A 17003-nucleotide genomic window follows, 5' to 3' on the forward strand; every position below is an offset into this window, starting at 1 on the left:
AGCCTTGAAGTGTGTCATAATCTGGGTGATGCTTAACACTTAACAGTGGTGTCCACTGTCTTGTCCTGAATATATTACTCCCTCTGTCTTTGATATGACTTCAAATACAGGAGGAGACGTTAAGCTTAATACAGTCTTATATACTTTTTAAGGGTCGGATTCTACACTATCGAAATATAATATTTTCGTGGCTTATATTTCCTTCATGTTATAATGTTGTTGGCTCACTAAATGGAGATGAGTCATCCACAACAACTAAAACTTTACTCTCGGGGGAAACCAAAACTCTCTCTCTATTTCATCTAATCTGAACAAACAGAGCCGACAATACACACATCGATTCATCGATATACACACATCGATTAATCGATTCGATATACACACATCGCAATTATCTCTTCCGACTTCCGACTATAATCAGCTTAGATTCCATTAGATTTGTTGGATTAAGGTAAATCCCTCAACCACTAAAGTGATCTAATTTGTGAGATTTTCGAAACTAATTGAGTGTTGATTTTCCTTTTTGGTATTATTTTCTCTATTTATAGTGATGTAAGTTTCCAATTTCTTCAGTTTGTTGTGTCTTTCTCTTTTTAATTGGGTTTTGTATGTGATTCCTCTCTATCAACATTAAAATTAAGTAAGAAAAGTCTTGTCATCTGACATGTTAGACTCTATGAGATTATAATCTCTTCGTTTATTTTGGTGCAAGTTATTGTTTTGTTTACATTGTTCATTCGTCGTACTCTTTGTCTTCTCAATGGATAAACAACAAACATACATGCAAGAAATATAGGAGGCTTTTGCAGCGGTCCAAATAGAGGAGGAGGAACAACGTGGACTCTGTTATAAAAATACAAATGATGGATTAAGCGAGATCGATACAAGGTGGTGTCTAGTTGGACATTTTCTTACTGACTCTCATATAGATTTCCAAGCCATGCAGCACAAGATGGCATCTCTATGGCGTCAGGGAAGAGGATTGTATGTTAAACAACTGGATTATAACATGTTTCTTTTCCAATTCTATAATGAAATGGATATCAGGAGAGTCATAGAAGGGAGCCCCTGGTCGTCTGGCCATTTTCATCTAGTAATGGAACGATTAAAAGATGGAGACAACCCTAGAACACTGGAGATTAATAAGATTGATTTATGGGTTTATGTGACGACTGAGAATTTTGCGACGTAATTAAGTGAATAAAGTGCGATTTATGTGCCGTGATTATAAATTATATGATTAAGTGATGATTAATTGTCTTTATTGAATATTAGTATATGGGAGCATAGATAGATGCTTCCAATTTAAAGAGTCAGCTTAGGAGTTAAGCTGTGTTGTCGGGCCGTCAGGTAGAACGGAACTCGTCCTAAAAAGGGATTAAAGTGTCTAAAATGTGGAATATATGTTATTATGTGAAATGAAATATTTAAGTAAAGTATTGCATTCTAGTGACGTGTCGGTTGGTAAAGGTAATTAAGAAGCGTAATTGAAACGCTGAGCGTCGGGCCGTCAGGCAGAACGTGACCCGGTACGCGTAAAGAGGAATAACGATAAAAATGGAATTTTTTTTATGATCAGACATGAGTTGTGATGTATGAGTATATGTGCTTTCTTGTATGTATGCATGATTACGTGTTCTGTTAATATTTTTATGGATTTAAGGGAATTATTTAATTTAAATAAGGTTTATTTAACCTTTCCACATTTTTATGAAATTACTCGAGTAAGGTCATGGCGTGGAATTTGTTTTATTATCTTCGAAATAGTCCTAGGGACTTTCTAAAAAGGATAAACGGATTTATTTCATGATCGTTGCATTTTAAAATGATTTTATGTATTAAAATGCTATTTTTAGCATAAACTTGTAAAAATCATATAAAATCAACCGTACGCTCAAAAGTTTATTATGAGTAATGGTTGGAAAGTTAATTTCGAGATCTACGTCTTAAAATTGTCATTCGTAATATTTTTCAACTTTCTGAGAGAGATATATTTAATATTCAATTTTTATTTTATTGGAGTAAAAAGAGAAAGGAAATCATTTAAAAGGGGATTAGTAATTTACTAAACTACCCATGCCCTCTATCATATATACTAGCTCATTCCTCCCCCTTCTTTCTTTTTCTTTCCGTGACCCTCTCATCTCACTCTCTTTCTCTCTATCACTCTCATCTCTCTTGGCTTTCTTCTCTCTCTCTCTCTCTCTCTCAGTATATCTCTCTTTCCCTTGCCATATCTCAACAATCCTTCATAAACCCCTTGATAATCATATATATGTAGGTAAAAGTGTGTGTATGTGTGTATATACCCTTGCATGCGAGTATATGCGTGTATATAGGTTCGAGATCGAGTTGATTATCGCGTGTACACTTCTTAAAAACTGAAATGATGTGGCTTCCTTGATGTTTGTGCTTTGTATGTGTGTTATTGTGATTGTTCAGAGGTAATCAGGGGCTTAAAGGTGGAGACCCGAATTGGGCACCACCGAGAAGTCACCGCCACCGGCTGTGAGCTCCGGTGAGCCTGTGATGAACGGTGATGTAGTTTCTGAGTTCTATAATCCGTAAAACCCATGTTTAGCTCTTGCATGTAACGATTTCTTGAAAAGTTCAAAAATGGTTTTGTATTTCTTTTGGAAATTTAAGGGTGTTAGTTGATAAAATGGGTTTGGATAATTGTGTTAGAAAGATTTTAACTTGTTTAATTGTTTGGTTATATAAGAAATCAAAATTTGAGGGTTGCATGTTGAATTTTGGTTCGGTTTTAGTGTAAATAAAAGGGAATTGGATTTTTGTGACTTAATCTTGTATAAACTAAGTTTAATTAGTAATAAATGAGACTGCATGTTGTTTTAAAAGAGGAATTAGTGATGCATGTCATTATTTGGTTCTTGAATTGTGATTTGTGGTTTAAGCCGAATGAAAAATGGGTCAAAAAGGGATTGGTTTGATGCTAAGTGAATGCATGTATGTTTAATTGGAAAATTCGATTAGGGTTTGAGTCACTAAATGATGTTTTGATGTGTAATTCGAAATTATGATTAAAATGAGTGTTTGATTTAATTAAGAGATGAATTTGAATTGCATGTAAGCATATATGTATGATTTGGTTCGAATTTTGTTGATAAAGAAAAGGGTGTTAGTTTAAATGTTGGATTATGCTAGAACCAAAGTTGCATGGTATAATTTTGACAAATTTGATTGTATAAATTGGGCTATGGTTCAAAATTTGATGATTAAAAGAACGGAAAATGATTCTTTTAAGGTTTTTTGAATGAGCTATATGTTTATGTGAACTAAAGTGAGTATTTGATTGATTTTGTACAATAAGGCCGAATAGGCCATAGGGATTAAAAGTCAAAACTTGGTTTTGATAATCGAAAGGATGATTGGGTATGTATATGTGAATATCTATGGATTTGTTTGTTTAGTTGTGGTATATGGTTCGAATTAGGGGATAAAAGAAAAGGGAACTAAGTTGTTTGATTTTAAAAGAGATATAAGTGATAGTTATGGTCGTAAAGATTTAGTTGTTAATGAATCGTGTACTCGTATGAGTTATAATAGTTTGATTTGAAGAATAGTCGAGATTAAGCGACTATAAGTTGATTATTGAGTATATAAAGATATAGAGGCTATGAGAAAAGAATGTGTTATGTGCTATGTGCATGTATGTATAAGCTATACTCGTATAGTTCGAGTCAAGAGTAGAATCAAGTTATCATATTAAGTGAACGTTCCGAGAACGTGAGTTGAGAAACTAATTAAGGTTTTGGTTTTGAATTGTAGATTCGGAGCATGAGGGCATTCAGGCTAGGAAAGGGAAAGGTATACTAGGTGGCAGTAGTTCAACCTTCAGGAAAGCGAATTCATGCAAGTAACTCTATTTACTTGTGTAAATGGTTATAAAGAGGATATTGTTCATGCCATGTAGAGTATTGAACTGTTAAAGTAATGTACCCCTGTTATTGACTTTGAGATACCCTGTCATTGATCTTGTGAACTTGTTATTGATAAGCTTATTAATCCAACCTTTTGGTAAACCCTTTTTCCTATTCTGGTTACTTATTATACCATGAACTGTTATAAACCCTATAAGTACCTTTACGAACCCCTTGTAATGATGCTTCATTCCTTATTTACCTTATACTCTATTGATCCTTGAAATGGATTTGATTTCCCTAACTTGAGTACCTAGTTACCATTGATCAAGATCCCTAGAAATGAACTTTACTTATCCTTGATTCATTTCCTTAACTTTGAATTCTTGAAATTGAACATAAGAATGAGTTTCGACTTGAAAGAGTCTGAATGATTTCATATTCTTGGTAATGATAAAATGAATTTAGTAAACCTACTTTTTTTCCAACTCAAGGTTTTCCAAACGAATTCCTGATGGATTGGATTGGGACTTAAGAGGCTAGTGGGACTAGTCCAGTCATAGTAAGAGGCTAGCAGGGCTAGTCCAGTTTAAGGCTGAAATTATGCCATTGGTACCTTAAAGACCGGATGGAGGTCGGTACGGGCTGATCACCCGTATTATTATTATGAAATGAAAGATAAAATGGTCCATTCAAGGGTTCCATAATTATTTAAAAAGGAATTGAAATTTCCTACTCAGTAATTGATTCTTTGAAAATGAAAAAGGTTTATTGCTTTAAAAGAGTTGATTATGATATTGTGAAGCTTATAGCTTGTGAACCCTGATTTTGATTCTGTTGATCATATAATTAATTTCTTATAATGAAAAGATTGTCGCTTTCCATTTGAAAGATCATTTGTGATCTTGTTAATGATTTGTGATGAATGTCGGCTTCCACCCTGCCTTGAGCCTTGTTCCTTGAAAGCCCAAAGTTTTCTTCATAACCTCTTTCATAGCCTAAACGATAGAAATTTGCCACCTAGAATTGATAAAGTAGAATGCCCTGAGATCAGTAAAGTATAATGTGGATTTCAGATCATAGAACTGCTTTTAGTTACTTGCTGAGTTTTATACTCATATGTTTTTTTTAATCTAACCATGGAAGTTAAGCAAGAAGATGGCCAAGCTTAGGCGCACTTCTCGTAAGAGCGTACTCGGTGGTCCCTATCGTGTTGAGGGCTTCCTGTTGCCAGAGCAGGTAGTACAGTTTTTGAGTGAGCAAGCGCTTAGTCAAAGAGTTGTAAAGATACAATGGGTTATCTGTCGGTTCCAAGCCGGGATTGACTATGTATATTTGGTTTTATTTTGGGTTGTAAGTTATATTCTATGGTTGGTAATTGTAATCTTGTCTCATACTTTATCCTGTTTGATCCTGTTAATAGCTAATCAGGGTTTATGCTTATTTATTAGTAGTTTAAAGGTGTGTGGGTCCTCATTTCCTAACCCCGAGATTGAGGGCGTCACAGTTCAGCTACACGGTATGTCTGCAGGATTCATGTCACAACGAGTGGCTACAGATATTGGTAACTACATTGATACATATGTTGTTGGATATCCCAATAATTTTGTGGGAGTCTAGAGAGAGTACCTAAGGATTCGAGTAACTTTGTCACCAGATAACCCTATTAAACGGAGAATGAAGCTCAGGAAATCAGAAAAGGAATGGTGTTGGGTTAATTTCCAGTATGAAGCTATTCCCACCTTTTGTTTCATTTGCAGAATGATCGATCATGGTGAAAGGTTTTGTGACAGAGTTTTTGATACTCCAATGGAGAAAATCGAGAAACTATATGGAGCTTGGCTTCGTGCAGATTTAAGGAGGAAAACCCATACGATAGGATCAAAGTGGCTTCGTAGTGGTGGTGCTTCTTTGGCAAATAATTCTGGGGGAGAGGTGATGTAACCGCAGATACGCACAATCCCGTAAAAAATGCATTGGTTCAACAAACTAGCACCAGTTCAGGATACGGTTCACAAGGAAACATGACAACTCGGGGAGAAATTGAAGGTAAAATCACTGAAATGTCGGGGAAGGTAAATCATAATATCCCTAGTCAGATATTCATACATAATTCAAGTTTAAGTTTGGAGGGAAACAGTAATGGGCCGGATACTGCTGAGTTAAATGTTTTGGACTCAAAAAGACGTAGAATGGACCCTGTCCACAATACTGTTACACTTACAAATCAGACCCACGACATAAATATGGAGGTGTTGATGACAGATTCCACTGAACCAAAAAATGGATTATTGGCGGGTGCTGTTTCGCAGACCCGCCAGTCATCATGAATGCACTAGCTTGGAACTGCCAGCGCTTGGGTTCACCTGGAAAGATTCAGTTCCTTCAAGAAGTAACCCGTAGTGAGAAGCCGTCGTTTGTCTTTCTTTGTGAAACCATAAGTCGTTATGAGAAAATGGAAAAGATATGTAGTAAGTTAGGGTTTGAAGGTTTTGTTGCTGTTGAGCCTCAATTGAAAAGTGGAGGAATTGCTCTATTCTGGAAAAATGCAGAGGCTGTGAACCTGTTAAGTTTTTCTCGTACCCACATTGATATTTCTGTATACAGGGCGGGATAAAAAAGCTGGCATTTGACAGGTATCTATGGAGAGCCTGCGTGGACACAGAGGTTTAAAATATGGGAGCTTTTAAAGAACTTATCTCGTGATGCGGATCTACCTTGGTGTGTAATGGGAGATCTCAACAATATTTTGTCTCAAACAGATAAGAAGGGTGGTCCTCCATACCCAAATCATCTTATTGAGGGATTTAATGACTGTGTTCACGAAGCTAATCTTCAAGATCTTGATATAATAGGTCACCAGTTTATATGGGAAAAAGGATGAAACACAGATTTTTGGGTCAAGATCAGACTGGATCGGGTTTTAGAAAATACGCAGTGGTAAAATGTTTTCGATATGGCTAAAGTCTACTATATGCGGGGCTCCCCATCAGACCATAGCCCGTTGCTGTTATGTCCGGAAATGCAGTTGAGAAGAAATAGGAGAAGGCCATTTCGGTTTGAGAATGCTTTGTTTACCGAACCAATGTGCTCTCAAATCATTAAAGATTGTTGGGAAGAGGAGGAAGACAGTACTATTCTTCAAAAACTGAGTAAGTGCGCAGAGAGTTTGAATGTATGGGGAAAAGAAATTACAGGTTCTTTTAGTAGCCGTATTAAGGATTGTAAAGCCAAGCTAAAGTTGCTACGAGGTAAACGTGATGCATGGTCTGTTGCATAGTTTGAGGACACTAGACAACAACTATTCTTAGTGCTCGATCAGAAATAATCTTTTGAAGGCAAAGATCTAAACAACTCTGGTTACAAGCAGGGGAGAAGAACACCAAGTATTTTTATGCTTCTTGTAAAAAGAGGAAACACAGTAATCATATTCAAAAACTCAAGAAGGCAGATGGAGCTTGGGATGACTGGGACTATGGTTTGCAAGATTTAATTAGGGAGTATTTTCAACACTTATCTACTGAGGAACAGGCTCATAGTGAGATGGTGTTAAACTGTATTTCAAAAAATGTATTGGAGCAACAGAATTCAGAGTTCCTAAGCGTTATGACCAATAAGGAAGTGAAAAATGCTGTGTTTCATATGCACCCAGATAAAGCGCCGGGACCAGATGGCATGACCCCAGATTTTTTCCATAAAAATTGGAATACAGTAAGGGAGGCAATAGTGCAAATGGTAAGGGATTTTTTTGAGACAAGGGGTTCTTATGGAAGGTACTAATATTACTAATATTGTTCTTATCCCTAAAAAGAGAAACCCGTTCATGCTGTTAGAGTTGAGACCTATTGCTTTGTGTAATGTGGTGATGAAAATAATTACTAAAGTAATTGCAAATCGTCTCAAGTGTGTGTTGGATTCGGTGATCTCAGACACTCAGAGTGCTTTCTTGTCGGGCAGATTAATTATTGACAATATCATGATCTCCTTTGAGGTCATGCATTATCTGAAAAGGAAAAAATTTGGCAAAGATGGTTTTATGGCTCTTAAGTTGGATATGTCCAAGGCGTACGATAGCATCGAATGGAAGTTCCTGCAAGAAATGCTTCTTTGAATGGGTTTCGATAGTTGGTGGACTCATTTTATTTTACAATGTGTGTCAACAGTTGACTATACCATTATTCATGGCGAGCACGAAATAGGTCCAATTAAGCCAAGTCGTGGCCTACGACAAGGAGATCCTCTATCTCCTTACCTCTTCATTATCTGTGATGAAGGTCTGACTGGGTTAATTAGGCAGTATGAAACTATAAAATGGTTGCATGGGATAAAACTTCGTAGGAAAGCCCCGCCCATCAGTCACATGCTATTTGCTAATGATACCTATGTTTACTGCAAGGCAGAGTCAGAAGATGCGATGAAGGTGTTGGAGTTATTGTCGATATATGAAAAAGCTTCAGGCCAGCGAGTTAATAGAGGTAAATCCACTGTTTTCTTCAGTACAAATGTTATTCCATATAACAAGGAAGAGCTTTGTCAGGTGCTTCAAATTCCTGAGGCAGATAATTCTTCAAAGTACCTGGGTTTTCCAAATCTGTTAGGCAGGAACAAGACTGCAATCTTTGGCTACTTGAAGGACAAAGTCAATGCCAGTATCCATAGCTGGAATGAAAAGAAAGTGTCTAAACCAGCAAAAGAAATTCTTATTAAAACGGTGGCTCAAACCTTGCCTTCTTATGCCATGAATGTCTTTCTTCTTCCATTAGAGCTTGTTCGTGATATGGAAAAAGCAATGGCAAAGTTCTTTTGGAATACTTCAAAGAAAAAAACTCTAAAATCATATGGATGGCCTGGGAAAGAATGTCCCGTCACAAACATACTGGTGGTTTAGGTTTTAAAAGCTTACGAGATGTAAACCTTTCGATGTTAGGGAAACAATGCTGGCATTTTATTACTAATCCAGAAAGTCTGGTGGCCCAAACTTATAAATCTAAATACTTTTCCAACACAGAATTTATGGAAGCAAAGCTGGGGAGTAGTCCTAGTTTTATCTGGTGAAGTATCATGGAAGCGAGACAAGTGTTTTCTTCAGGATCATGTTGGAGGATTGGCACAGGCATGGAGATACAAATCACCGGACAACCTTGGCTGAATAATGTTGATAATCCTTATATTTCTACTAATTCACCATCATTGTTAAATCAAATAGTGGCCTCTCTATTTCATACTAGGACTAAAGAATGGGATATGGAGATCATTAAAGATATTTTTGACACAAGAGATCAGCACTATATTGCAAACACGAGGGAGGAACAAGATCCGAATAAAGATACTTTGTACTGGAAGATGGAAAACTCTGGGAAGTATTCAGTAAGAAGTGCGTACAAGCTTCTACACGAACATAAGGTTCGTGGAATGCAGCTAATAATAATTTCATTTGGAAGAGTTTGTGGAAGATTAAGGCTCCTCTAAAGGCTCTAAATTTAGTTTAGCGAGCGATCTCGTACTGCTTACCAACTAAGATGCTCTTGCAGAATAAACATGTTCAAATCAACAATATTTGTCCGGTTTGCCATGAGGAGGCTGAATCAGTTTTTCACAGTTTGGTGCAATGTAAGGTTGCAGCTCTGTGTTGGAAAATCCATAATCCTAATATTAGTACGAATGATACAATGGAATTTGCTGAGTTACTGAAGAGGAACTTATCAGGACAACCAAAACAAGCTACGGCAACGATCATCACCTTGTGCTAGTGTAATATATAATAGATGATGTCAAAGATTACTGATGCTGACAATGTCATTAGCAATCAGTTATATAATAGATTCAGTTATATAATAGATGATGTCAAAGATTACTGGAGCTAACCAATGTCATTAACATGATGATGTCAAAGATTACTGATGCTAACAATGTCATTAGCAATCAGTTAAGCTTGGGTCCAACCCTAAGATTAGTTGTATTGTAACCTTAATCTGTAATTCATACTTGTAACACTTAATATTTGTAAAATGTAAATGGAGCAGACTGGAGCATTTTTCCCTAAACAGTGTCAAGCCTAAAAATTCTATCTGGAAGAAGATCAAGAAGGTCATGCCTCAGAAGAATTATGAAGAAGCTTAGAGTTGAATAATTCTGTTTGGTGAAAAACATTCTAAGTCAAGATCTCTACAAGTCACAGAATTAGTGTTATAGAGAAGTCATTCGAGAACTCAGAAAGACCTATCGAGAACTCAGGAATTGCCTATCGAGAACTTAGGAATTGCCTATCGAGAACTCAGGAATTGTCTATCGAGAACTCAGGAAATGCTATTGGAGATATCGATAAGTCAGATACCCATTCGAGAACTCAGAGATATCGACAAGTATACATTCATTGAAACTCTGAGTTATCGATAAGCCAAAGTTCATTAGAGAACTCTGAGTTATCGATAAACCAAAATTCACTAGAGAACTCAGAGTTGTCGATAAGTCAAGTCAACAATTAAGTTTCAGAGATATCGACAAGCCAACATGCCTATCAAAATGTCAAGTTCTCTACAGCTTAATTGGAGATCTCGAAGTGAAGAAATTTCTCTAAGTACAGAATTGCAGAACAGTTCAATATCCAAGGTTGCAAATCAACAAACAAATTCACACAGCTGAATTGACTAGTCTACAAAAAGCAGCTTGAGAGATGTGCAAGATCAATGGCAAAGATTAACTGACAGAGGAGATTAAAGTAAACACGGGATGCTAAAGATATGCTAAGCCAGAAATGGAAGATTTGCTTTTCTATAAATAGAAATGACAAGTGACAGTTTAGAGAAGCTAATAGGATGTTTATTATCCTCTGTGTAAACCATCAGTTAACTGAGTTATAAAGTTAACACCGGTCCTCTAGTCAGTTGTAACAATCAAGATAGAAAATCTTGTATTCTCTCTCAAGAAAGGAGCTAAGTTCTAAAACAAGAACTTAGAGATTTTGTAGCAAAACACTGCTTGATTTTTAATATAAAATTAAGTGAGTTTTGAAGATCTTTGTTTTACATATTTGCATTGTTATTTATGTTTAACATCTATTCTAATAAATCATTGATTACAACCAACTGCTAAAGCCAAAGTCGATCAAAAGGTAAACATTTAAGCCAAAACACATTCACCCCCCCTCTGTGTTGTATTCATACCTAACAAGTGGTATCAGAGCAAAATCTGAAAGTAAACAGATTAGATCTTGGAAAAATAAATACATAAAAAATCAGTAGTATCAAGATTCCTCCCTTTGATAAGGCCAACTACACTTTATGGAAAAAGAAATTGTTGCTGTTTATAAGAATGGCTAATCACCTTTACATTCAGATCCTCAAGAATGGGCCCTTCACTCCTATGGTGAGAGTTGATGAAACCACAGATGGTGACATGGTTATTCCAGCTCATTTTGCTCCCAAGGATCCCTTTGAGTATACTGATATTGAAAGAGAGAGTTTCCCTAGACAGTGCTTTGCAACTGATACTAATTGAGTCACTTGACAATGTAATGTATAATAACATTGTCAACTGTGACACTGCTAAACAGATCTGGGAAAAGATTGAGATACTCTGTGAAGGAACTGAGGAGGTTAGGTCAAATCAAAGAAGGATATTGATTTCTCAGTATGAGGGTTTTATGGCTAAACCAAATGAGGGTATTACTGATGTGTTTGAAAGGTTTAATAAGCTGATAAATGACTTGCAGCTTCATGATAAATTTTATGATGTTGAAGAAGTGAATTTGAAGTTCTTGCTTACTCTCCCTGATCATTTGGAACAAAATATCTCTGCAATCAGAGAAGGAAGAGATTTGAGTAGAATCACACTGGAAGTGCTCTATGGGGTTCTGAAAACTTATGAACTTGAAATTATTCAAAAGAAATCATTAAGGGCTGGTCAAGGATATGTACTGGACGGCTCAAGTGCACTGATTGTGAATGATGGCCAGACCTCTAATGATGAGCAAAGATCCCAAACTCCAGAAATTTCTACAAGTGAGAAAACAGTCAATGACACTAAAGAGCAAGTCATACTGGAATTGGATGAAGAAGATGAGTTCTACACTCTTGATGAGCTTGATGAGCTAGACAAATCAATGGCTTACTTGGCTAGAAAATTCTCTAACATTAGAGTGAAGAAACCAAGATTTTTCAAGAGCAAAGGACAGTCCTTCAACAAAGACAGCAGCTGGAAAAGAAAAGGGAAGTACACTCCTGATAGCAAAACTTGCTACAAAATCGGATCTGTTGATAGATCAAACATAAGGTGCTTTAACTGTGATGAGTTGGGCCATTTTGCTACAGAATGTAGGAAACCCAAGAAGGCAAAGAAAGACAAAGCCTATCTTGAATTGGAAGCAAAGTATGATGCTCTTCTAAAGAAGCAACAAGGGAAAGCTTATATTGTTGAGGGCAAGAGCTGGGATGATTCAGATAATGATGAGGATGAAGAAGTTGGAAATTATGCACTCATGGCCTTGGAGCAAGGAAACTCTTCATCATCTAAATCACAAGTACCAACTCTTACCATAATTGATTTAAATGTGAGTCAATATAAGGAAACTATTGAAAAGATGAGCACGGAAATGTTCCACATTCATACAAGCATGGTTGCTGCAAATGAGGAAGTTAGCAGATTGAAAAAGATCAATGAAAAACTTGAGAGTGAAAAACAAGAGACTGAATTGTTGCTGGTTGAGCTTGATACTGCTAAGCAAGAAAATGCATACTTAAAGAACAAATTAAAGTGTGCAACTGAAATTGAAGCAGTATTGAGAGAAAGGCTGGAGAAGAATGAAGTGAAACTGAAATCCTTCAAAAATGCTTCTGAGTTAATTGGCCAATATCATGAAAAGAACAAGCCATGTGCAAACATTGCCATTGGTCTTGATTATGAGGGTTTGAACAATTAAAAGAAGTCTGTCAGTGACAAAGGAAAATCACCTGAAACTGAGGATGTTCTAATTATTTTGAAGAAAGTTGAATCACCTTTGTTCAAGGCATGTGAGGTGAACTTCAGTGAAGAAGAGTTGATCATCAAACAGGAGATAGCTGATGAGGACAAGGAAAAGAAAAATGATGAGACAACTCAGTCTTCCATCTCTGTTGAAACACCAAAAGCCAATCAAGAAACTAAGGAGCCTGTGAAGGAGATTAAAACTGAACAGGTCAAAAAAAGAAGAAGAATAGAAATGGAAAGATTGGGATAAACAAAAACAATAATTTTGCTTATGTTGCAGATGCTCCTAGAAAGAGGTGTGAGAATTGTGGATCAATGAATCACCTAACTCATCTTTGTAAAAAGATTGTTAGCAATCCACCTAAAGGAGTCTACAAGTACAATGAAGCTAAGGCTAATGATCCCTATTCATTCTGTGACAAGTTTGATTGCATTCCCTGCAACATGAAAGTGATGAAGAGTTGCCACAAATTGAGAATTGATCTCATAGAATCAAAAATTGGTTCTATATCTGAAAGGGAAAATGCTCAACAGTCTATGAATTCCATTTTATCTCAAAATTCTCATTCTACTTCTGCAAAATCAGTTAACAAGAAGAAAGTGCCCAACACAGCTTGGGTAGCTAAACACACTTAATCATCAGTGTGTGCAGGGCAAAGGAAAGAAGGTCATATGGATCATTGATAGTGGATGTTCCAGGCATATGACAGGTGATAAGGCCCTGCTATCATAATTTGAGGAGATGGTTGGCCCCTCGGTGACCTTTGGAGACAACAGCAAAGGATTCATAATGGGATATGGCAAGATTGTTTCTGGAAATGTTGTCATTGAAGATGTAGCACTAGTTGCTGGATTAAGAGTAAATCTTCTAGGAGGTTTTCAAGTTATTTTCAACAAAGAAGATTGTGCTTTTATTAGCAAAAAGACTGGTGAAATTGCTCTTAAAGGAGTAAGAAAGGGAAGCTTGTTTGTTGTAGACTTAGACTCAACAAATAAGGATGGTGTGTGTTGTTTCTACACCAAGGCATCAGAAGAGCAAAGAAAATTATGGCGTAAGAAGCTATCTCACTTGAATTTCAAAACAATCAACACCTTAGTCAAGAAGGAGCTAGTGAGAGACATGCCCAATCTGGAATTTGCTCAACTGGAAGTTTGTGAAGCTTGTCAGAAAGGAAAAATAAAAAGATCAAGTCACAAGTCAAAATCTGTGAATTCTATAAGTGCACCTCTGCAACTTATTCATATGGACTTGTTTGGGCCAGTAAATGTCTTGTCCATTTCAAGGAACAAATATGCCCTTGTCATGGTTGATGATTTTTCAAGATACACTTAGGTTGAGTTCATGTACTCTAAAGATGAAACTCCAACCATTATAATTGAGCACATCAAGAAAATTGAGAAGCAAGCTGAAGGAAAAGTTAGTGTGAAAAGATTGAGGAGTGATAATGGAACATAATTCAGAAACTCAACATTAAGTGAATTATGCAAAAGCAAAGGCATTGTTCAAGAATTTTCAGCAGCTAGAACACCTCAACAGAATGGAGTAGTTGAGAGGAAAAATAGAACATTGGTTGAAGCTGCTAGAACCTTGCTACAAGATGCTCAATTGCCAACTAGTTTTTGGGAAGAGGGTGTTAATACTGCATGCTACACTCAAAACAGATATCTCATCAACAAATCTCATGGTAAATCACCTTACTCAATCATGTCTAACAGGAAGCCTACAGTGAAGCATCTACATGTGTTTGGAAGCAAGTGTTATATTCTAAAAGACAACTCTGAATATGTGGGAAAATTTGACTCTAAAGTTTTTGAAGCAATTTTTCTGGGATATTCATTGGAAAGAACAGCCTACAAAGTTTATGTCATTGATCAAAAGAAGATTATGGAAAGAACAGATGTGACTTTTGATGATGACAAGTGTCCAGGCTTGGAATTCCTTGATGTAAATGATGCTGAAGCCCTTGTATTTGAGAATCTAACCATTGATAGTGATTCTGATGAGGAAGATGAAGTTGTGGCACAACAAGTGACAAATGAAGAGACCTCTGAACAAAAATGGGAATGAAAGCTCTCTTCAGACACCAGAATTTGATGGCACAAACTCAGGGGGAGAAGAAGGGAATGGAAATGACAGTCATGGTAATACTGAAGAAAATGATGAAGGCACTAGTCAACAGACACACACTAGAAAGTGGGATAGTTTTCATACAGTAGAAGCTATTATTGGTGATCCCTCAGCTGATGTGAGAACTAGAAGTGCAACTGCTAATGAATGCCTATATGCATGTTTTCTATCTCAAGTAGAGCCCAAGAAAACTGAAGAAGCCCTATTGGATCCTGATTAGATATGTGCTATGCAGGAGGAGCTGAATCAGTTTGAGAGAAACAAAGTTTAGAAATTAGTCCCTGCACCAAAGAACAGAAGCATAATTGGAACTAAGTGGGTGTACAGGAACAAAATGGATGAAAATGGAATTGTTACTAGAAACTAAGCAAGGCTGGTTGCTAAAGGCTACTCACAAGAAGAGAAAATTGACTATGATGAGACTTTTACTCCTGTTGCAAGACTAGAAGCAATAAGAATTTTTCTGGCATTTCCTGCACACTCAAATTTTAAGGTGTATTAAATGGATGTCAAGAGTGATTTTATTAATGGTGAACTAGAAGAAGAAGTTTATGTGCAACAACCACCTGGCTTTGAAGATCCAGAATTTTCTAACTTTGTTTACAAATTATCAAGGCTCTATATGGATTGAAACAGGCACCTAGAGCCTGGTATGACACACTGTCAGAATTCCTACTCAAACATGGTTTTACCAGAGGTACTATTGATAAGACTCTCTTCTAGAAGAAGCATGGTGAAGATATGATCCTAGTTCAAATCTATGTGGATGATATCATCTTTGGATCTACAAATGAAAAGCTTTGTCAAAGATTCTCTAGGCTAATGCAGAGTGAGTATGAAATGAGCATGATGGGAGAATTGAGTTACTTCCTTAGCCTTCAAGTTAGTCAAAGAAGTGATGGTATTTTCATCACCCAAACCAAATATGTGAATGACTTATTGAAGAAATTTGGTATGGTGGATAGCTCACCTGCATCTACACCAATGTCTACTGCAACCAAGTTGGATGAAGACAAGAAAGGCAAGAGTGTGGATATTTCAAGCTACAGAGTGATGATTCAATCATTGCTTTATTTGACTGCTAGTAGACCAGACATCATGTTTGCTACTTGTCTATATGCCAGATTTCAAGCCAATCCAAAGGAATCACATTTGATGGCTGTAAAAAGGATTTTTAGATACTTAAAGGGAACTCCAAACTTGGGATTATGGTATCCTAAGGGAACTGGTTTTGAAGCTGTTGGATACACAGATACAGATTTTGCTGGATGCAGGGTTGATAGGAAAAGTACTAGTGGAAGCTGTCAATTTCTTGGTCAAAGACTTGTATCCTGGTATAGTAAGAAACAACAATCTGTGTCAACTTCCATAGTTGAAGCTGAACATATAGTTGCTGGAAGTTGTTGTGCTCAGGTGCTTTGGATTAGAAATCAACTAATGGATTATAGTCTAGTGTTACACAAAATTCCTATTATGTGTAACAATACTAGTGCCATATCTATAGTAGCTAATCCAGTTAATCATTCTAGAACAAAGCACATTGATGTTAGGTACCATTTTATCAGGGAACATGCTGCAAATGGTACCATTGAGCTCATTTTTGTTCCAACAGAGAAACAATTAGCTGACATTTTTACTAAACCTTTGGATGAAGCAACCTTCACTAGACTTGTGAGTGAAATTGGAATGCTCAATTCTTCATCCTAAGGCAAGAACTCAGCTAATGTGTTGTAGCAGATTAATTTCTAATAAATCAACCTAGTTTGATTTAATTGGAAATTAACTGAAATATGAATTATAAATATTTCAGACTCTCTGTATATTTATTTTTCTTAAAAAAAACTCAAAAATTAACTTAGAATATTTCAAATTCTAAGTAAACTACTTAGTTGTTAATTTATATCTTAAATGTGTAAAATTAACACAAGGCAAAATAACAGTACTCAAAGGTATAGAGAACCGAGTTCTCAATAATTCAAAATGACTTATCGACAAGTTATTTTAGAGTTCTCGAGTGAGTCCTCGATAAG

At 36.4% G+C, this 17003-nt stretch overlaps 1 protein-coding gene across 1 annotated transcript; it reads left to right on the plus strand.

Moving 5' to 3' along the window:
- Positions 1–6207: 6207 nt before the first annotated feature.
- Positions 6208–6765, plus strand: LOC141685798 (uncharacterized). The gene is made up of 2 exons (XM_074490883.1): positions 6208–6451; positions 6518–6765. The coding sequence occupies exons 1-2, from the start codon at positions 6208–6210 to the stop codon at positions 6763–6765; spliced, it is 492 nt and encodes a 163-aa protein (XP_074346984.1).
- The last annotated feature ends 10238 nt before the right edge of the window (positions 6766–17003 follow it).

Source organism: Apium graveolens, chromosome 9 (genome assembly GCF_009905375.1).
Source record: "Apium graveolens cultivar Ventura chromosome 9, ASM990537v1, whole genome shotgun sequence".
Taxonomy (NCBI): Eukaryota; Viridiplantae; Streptophyta; class Magnoliopsida; order Apiales; family Apiaceae; genus Apium; species Apium graveolens.

Bases quoted from the DNA above. Each gene is read 5' to 3' on its own strand.
- LOC141685798 (XM_074490883.1), top strand. From the start codon at position 6,208: ATGAATGCACTAGCTTGGAACTGCCAGCGCTTGGGTTCACCTGGAAAG. The intron at 6,452-6,517 runs GTTTTTCTCGTA...GGCATTTGACAG, and splicing joins AGAGGCTGTGAACCTGTTAA to GTATCTATGGAGAGCCTGCG.